The sequence below is a fragment of the Gaeumannomyces tritici genome (assembly GCF_000145635.1).
Source record: "Gaeumannomyces tritici R3-111a-1 unplaced genomic scaffold supercont2.3, whole genome shotgun sequence".
NCBI classification, from domain to species: domain Eukaryota; kingdom Fungi; phylum Ascomycota; class Sordariomycetes; order Magnaporthales; family Magnaporthaceae; genus Gaeumannomyces; species Gaeumannomyces tritici.
Genome location: NW_008804547.1, coordinates 300,435 through 307,139, shown reverse-complemented (window position 1 = coordinate 307,139; position 6,705 = coordinate 300,435). Strand labels below are relative to the sequence as shown.

Genomic DNA, 6,705 nt, shown 5'->3' with positions numbered 1-6,705 from the left:
AAAANAAAAAAAGAAAAAAAGGAAACTGCTCGCACAGTCATGCAATGCTACTGTATCAGCTGCTAGCCGCGCTGCTACCTACACCCTGGCTCCTTTTCCCGGCCCTCCCTCCCGCTCGGCGAGATGCTCGGGAGCCAAGAAGGGGGGCCTTGATGGTACCTACTCTATCTTCGCAGACGCCGCTCCTGTGCATGCTGTGTGGCCGGCAAGGGGATGTCCGTCGAAAACGATCGCGAGGCAGCGCTCTTATTTCTGTATTCTGGTTGCGAGCTGGTGTACAGCCGCTTCCCCCGCCTCCTGGCGCTGGGTTGAACCTGACTGAGTGGCAGTTGCTTGGTTCCTACTCCTACTACGAAGATTGTAGCCACATGCGAAGGGGATACGCAGATACATCGACTGAACCTTTTTACCCGACCTTACTAACCGGCTCTCGTGCCCGAGGCGAGATCTTTGTCGTAGTGGATACCAAGATCCCGTGCGTGTTCCCTGTGGCCTGTATGTGTCCAAGCAGCCAACCAAATTCATATACCATGAACATGGGGGAAAAGGGCGGGAGCTGATACCTATGCACACTACATGTCGCAACCCAGATACCCAGGCCAGCAGCATATGAGCTAAATCCGTCGCGCTGCCTATTGTCGCCAGCTGATCTAGGGGCTGAGTAAACGTCCCCTTCCCTTCAAGCCAGCCAGCCACCCCATCCCACCCCTCAGCCCACAAATCATAGGCACCAAGCTCCTTTCCACATCCCCCCAGCGCCGCTGTCCAATGCAACAGACTGCCCAAGACACACAAGCGAGAACCCATCAACCAATCGTTTATCTCGCCCAAGCCCTTCCAAACGAATGCAACAAAACTTTAGCCATGGCCTAAAAGCCAAGACGCCCAACGGCAGAAAGAACATGCGGGGGTATGTGGACATGGAGGTGAAGAGTCTTGTGTAGAATGAAAAAAAAGAGAATATTGGTGGTATAGGCGCAAACAAGGCAGGATAGGACAAAAGTTGGAATAGAAATATAAAAATCAAGGGTGGAGGGCGGTGCCCCAATCGTGTACCTACATTGCCCGCCCTCCCCCATTACGCTACCCCGTTTGACCAATGAAAAATACATAGGAAAAAGCCAGTGCTTTCCTTTCCTTTGTCTATCAGTTGAAACTCCAAACAAGATCGTGTATGCGTTAGGAGGGGAAAAAAGGAAACAGGTGTCGGTCGAGTATTGGACCGTTGAACATGAAAAGAGAAGGCTCGGACGTGTAGAACCGAGACGAGAGAAATATCAAGAAGATGGGTTGAAGTGTGTAGAGGGTTGCCAAGGGTGGGCTGTTGGGAGATGGGTGCCGGATCTGCAAAAAAAAAAAAGAAGGCAAGAGAGATACAAGACGTCTGGTATATGGCAAAAGCTCCGGCAGTGGCAGCATAAAGAGCGAAAACGCAACAACGCAACAGTGTAAGCGAGAGATGGGCGCTCAGTTCTCAGTTCTCACGCTCCTCGCGGATCGAAGTCATCTCCATACCACCCCCGCCTAGCCCGCTCCCGCCCGCGAGAAGCGGGTTGCTCTGCGGCGGAGGCATCTGTTGCGACGCCAGGCTGCTGGGCCCAGCGGGTGAAGCGTCAAGGCCGCCGCCCGCCGCCGCAGCCGCCGCCGCCGCCGTCGACTGCTCAGCAGTGGGAGGGGCCGAGGATGTACCGGTCGCCCTAGGAGTTGCTGCAGTCGAGGGAGGCGCCTGCCCCCCCTTCTTGCCGGCGGTCGACTCGGCCGAGAATTCGCGCTGGAGGGGCGACTGGTGCGAGGGGGAGTTCGACTTTCTGCTCTGGGCGTCTTCCTTGTTGGCACCGCCGCGCGACGAGGTCCGTGGCGAGACGCGGCCGATCTGTGTCTTGGGTTAGTTGGTGTGCTCACCCACGACCAAGACAGAAGAACAATACGCACCTGCTTGGCCCATCGAAGGCCGCAGCTGTTGCACAGATCGCGCTGGCCGCTGGGCCCCCTTCGCCACTCGGGCGTGCTGCGTGTGTGGCAGTTTGCGCAGTCGCGCACCAGGCCCGCGCTCCGCCGCCGCTTGCGCTTCTTGCGGTTCGACAGCAGCTGGCCAAGCTCCTCGGCCAGCAGCCGGTTCACCTTCTCCATCTGGTGCAGCTCGTACTGCCAGCTCGTGCACCGCGTCGTGTTGAGCTCCTCAAACATGTTGTCGTCCAGCTGCTTGTACGTCCCTGGCATGTCGCTCGCCATCGTCGCCATCGTCGTTGCCGTTGCCGACCCGTCTAGTGTCGGCGTGACCGCCCCTGCCGCCCCCGTGCCCACGGATGCAGGCGTCGCTGCTGCTGCTGTGCTGCCATCGCCGTCTTGCTTGGACCCTGGCTGAGAAGCAGCAGCCGGTTGATTTGAAGCGCCTGCTGTCGTGGCTCCCGATCCGTTCTGGCTGCCTGTCTTCTTACCAGCCGCAGAGCCCGAGACGGACGAGGCCGGGGCGCCGCTGCCGCCTGAGCGCGAAGAGGCCTTGACAAGCTTGGTCTGCGCTAGCAGGAAGGACGCCTTCCCTCCGGGGTTGTCAGCGCTGTCGCCCGGGTACAGCGTCGTCAGGGCCTGGAGCACTTGGCCTCGGCGGTTCTGCACTTCGTGCTTGCACGACACCATCTTCCCCTTGCGCGCCTTCTCGATGGTGCGGCCAAACTCGGGCCGCGACTCCTTGCGCATGAGGTCTTGCATGCTGGTGCCCACCAGGTCCTGTGGCTGCAGGTCCAGCAGCGAGCGGATGTTGGACGACACGAACAGGAACATGCCCGACGTCGAGAGCTTTGTCCACAGCTCGCTGTCGCCGATGCCGCCGTGCGCCTCGACGTCCTTTTTGCGCAGCGTGAAGACGGGCCGCTTGCGCCCGACTAGCACGATGAACTTGCGCCCCTTGCCGGCCTCGACGAAGAGCGACCCGTAGCTCTCGAACCATGCGTACCCCTTCTTTTTCTGCTGGATCCGGAACGCCATGTTGACCGTGGGGTTGGCTGGGGACGCGTCCTTGAGCTCGCGCGTGACCGAGATGAGGTCCGACGGGTGGCACAGCGACGTGATGGTGTTCTTGCTGGACCCGGGCCCTACCAGCTCCGTCGCCTCGTACCCGAGCACCTTTTTGCACGACGGGGACAGGTACTGGAACGCGCCCTTGGGCGTCAGCACGTGCACCACGTCGTCGGCGTTCTCGAGCAGCATCTTGTCCCACGCCTGCCGATGCCAGTCCGACGCTACGCCCTTGGGCTTGATCTGCTTGAGCAGCGTCGACACGTCGTCGGCGCTGAGAGTCTGGCTGCTGTCCTGCTCTCCACTCGCCGCCGCCGCCGCCGTCCCCGACGCCCCGACGCCTGCTGCCGCACCCCCAGGCCCGCCCCAGATGTACTGCCCAATGTCGCTATTCTTGTAGTTGACCTGCAACTGCCCACCCAGGTCGTGTTTCGTGATGGCGTCCGGGCACTCGACAACGTCGATCTGGAAGCCGACATAGTAGCGCAGCTCGTCTGTCTCCCATGGGATCGGGATCATGGTGAGCAGGTTGAGAAACGGCTTGCCGCCCTTGCGGTAGTTGATGAGACTCTGCTGGATCTCCTTGCGCTCCGCTATTGCCTTTTTGAGGTTAAACACGGCGTGGTCCTCGACGAACTCGCGTTTGACCCCGGCCTCGACTTGGCCGTCGGGCGCCTGCAGGAAGCGGCAGTTCTTGCCCAGGATCTCGTGCTGGCTGTACCCCGTCAGGTTCTGGAAGTTGCTTGACACGTACACGATGGGACAGTCGTTTAGACTGATGTCGGTCACCACAAACGCACACGACAGGTCGACGGCCCCGAGTTGGATCTGCGGGTTCTGCCGCGACGCCACGTAGTACAGTGCCCTGACCATGTCGAACCCCGACTTGGAGTAGACGCTTTTGGCTACGGCAGCTCCAGAACCAACGGGCTGCGCCGGGCTCTGTAGGCCTGGAGGGTCTTGCCTGGCCGAAAACGTGGGTGCGGCAGGCGGCCGCGGGGGCCGCGGAGGCGCGGGGGTCTTGAACGATGCAGGACGTGGCGTGGCCTGCGGCGCTTCGGCCGGCATGCTTGCCTGTACGCTCATAGGCGGCTGCTGCTGTTGCTGTTGCTGCTGAGATCCCGAGTTTGCCATGTCCAAGTCCCCGTCGTTTTGCTGCATCACGGATGTGGGAGCCCTGTTTGGGGGCGACATGGTGTCCGTCAGCATCTCCATGCCGAAATCGTCAGCCGTCATGATTTCCATGGAGACCGTGTTGCCCATATACTGATCCCCCAGGCTCGTGGACGAGAAGAGTCCCATGTTGTCCTGGCCTGTCGTGGTCGAGCTCATGTTGAGGCTGGAGAAGCTGAGCATATTGCCCATCATATCGGGCGACAGTGTCGAGAAGCCCCCGGCGCTGACCATATTGACCATGCCCATGCCGCTGTGCTGGTCGTACTGGGAGTTGGGAGGAACCGACACGTTCATACTGCCGCCCATGCCCGAGTTCCCCATGGTGTCAAACGTGTTTCCCATGTTGGAAAAGTCAAAGTTGGTCCCGAACTCCATCATGGACAGCCGCCTCGTACCCGAGTCCAGATCGTGGGGAGAGTAGGTCTGGGTCATGCTCCACCGCCTGTGCATTTCGTTGGAGTTGTTTTGGATGATGTCGTCCAGCGACTCGCCGTCGAGCATGGGCGAGTTCGATATGGCCGACATGGGGTCATCCTGGACCCCCGGGCCGTCCATGACCATACCTCCAACCTGCAGGTTGGCGAGGTTTCCGAGCTGGTGTTGTTGTTGCTGCCGCCGCCGCTGCTGCTGCTGTTGGACAGCCAGCTGTCGCTGTACCTGCTCGCTTTGAGTCTGCCCCGCAAAGTAATTGTTGTTGTCCATGTCAGGCACATTAAAAGGGGCGGTCAAAGCCCCGCAGCTGCAGATCTAGCACAGGTGCGGGAGGATAGAAAAACGGTGAGAAAAAGCAACAAGACCACGTGGACGCCCGTAGTCTGCCGGAGGCCCCTCAGGATAATTCTCTGGCCGCAGGGGCCCCGATGGGCGCTCTAAGAAGACTTGACAGATGGGGGTGCGATAAGGGGGAACAGAAAAGTTGCATGGAATGGCCCCTTGCACAGGGCTTCGTTGGTGGCGCCAGACAGAGCTGGAGGCGGGCCAAGTGATGGATCGCAACGCGAGGAGGCTAAGATGGCCGGGGGTTCGGACGGTAGCCGCGATCGAGGTTGCACAAGGGAAGGGGCCTCCGGGCTGGGGATGTTTATGTATGGTGTGGTGGGTGCGATATGTTGGAGGGTGGTTACAGGCTGCTGCTGGAGCTGGAGCTGGCCAGACAAATCCTCGGGAGTAGCACAGCAATCGCAGCGCTGACTCTCCGATGGTGGCGCTGGCCTGGGTCGTCGGTAGCACAGGGAGGGGGGCGAGCGTCGTCTGCTCGACTCGCCCCGGCTGGGGGATCGCGGGGGGAGCAGGACCGTCAGTCGGGCGGCGTGCGGTGGGCGTGGGTCGGGGCCCGTGTTTAGGTGGGTTTTGCAGCCGTCGCAGGGTTTGCACGATGCTCGCACGATGCTCGCATAGAGTGGACGGGACTGGCGGGGTCTCGGGAGTCGGCTGGTCGCTGGCGATGCAGGTTGGCAGATCAGGGTCAGGAGAGGTGATGCGAGGACATTGAGATTGACTTGGCTGGAGCTCTGTTCTTTGGGCTGCGATTAGGCGAGGGGGCCGCACCCACGCCGCACGGAAATTCCCACCAGGACCAGGACCCTGCCTTGGTCCCTGGTCGCCACCACAGGGAGGCGGTACGTACCTGTAGGCACCTCAGCTGTAGGTACCCACCCACGGTCTAGGTTTGGTCCAGATGTCTTGATCCAGATGTCTTGGTCCAGATGTCTGGCCGGCACTTGCTCCCAGCACCACTCTATCGTGCATTTATTGAAATAAACGAATACTAATCCCAAAAACCCTGTTCCCAGAAACCCCATTCCCAAATATCCTGCCTCCCAAATTCCCCCCGCCTGACTTGGTGATCGCTTGGTGCCATCAATGTCTCGTGACAGATCGTCCTCAATCCCGAAAAAAAAAAAAAACAAGCTAAGAAGAAAAGAAACCAGACAGACGCCTCTTCGCAGCAACTCGGTGGAATCCACCCAACGCACCCCACCCTGCCATATTAGTCCAGCCCAAGGCCACAGCTTTACTCATCAGTGGACGAGGAGAAATTGGGTTCCATTCATGTAAAATAACAGCGGGAGGGGAAAAGGACAAGAATGCGCAAAAAAAAAAAAAAAAAAAAGAACATGGAAGGATAAAAAGAGTAATAGACAAGGAAAAATACCGCGATGAGGCAACATACCACACTTCATGGCTCTTTTATATACTCCTAATACGTGCCTTCTCGACCCAACCGCCAACCGCCAACCGAGGTGAGCCCCACTACGATGTGCCATCTGCGTTGCGGGGAGGTGGCTGCAATTGTTTACCACGAAAGTGCCGTTTTATTCTTAGCGTGCCACTCCATGGGTTCGTCCGCCTCCCGTTCCAGGGCAAGCTTGTTTCGACGTGCCGGGACCCTTGTGCTGGTCCCCTGTATCGTACTCCCGAAAAGTGCTCATGAGCTGACGTGAATATTTCCACGCGAGTCGGTCCTGACCGTTTGCTGTCCCGCGCGATGGCTGGTCCCGAGGTTAATAACCA

At 59.3% G+C, this 6,705-nt stretch overlaps 1 protein-coding gene across 1 annotated transcript; it reads right to left on the bottom strand.

Moving 5' to 3' along the window:
• Nucleotides 1-218: 218 nt before the first annotated feature.
• GGTG_05190 (hypothetical protein) lies at nucleotides 219-5,701 on the bottom strand. Its single transcript, XM_009222989.1, has 2 exons — nucleotides 1,933-5,701; nucleotides 219-1,873 (listed from the first exon to the last, which is right to left on the bottom strand). The coding sequence occupies exons 1-2, from the start codon at nucleotides 4,891-4,893 to the stop codon at nucleotides 1,475-1,477; spliced, it is 3,360 nt and encodes a 1,119-aa protein (XP_009221253.1). The 5' UTR covers nucleotides 4,894-5,701; the 3' UTR covers nucleotides 219-1,474.
• Nucleotides 5,702-6,705: the final 1,004 nt, after the last annotated feature.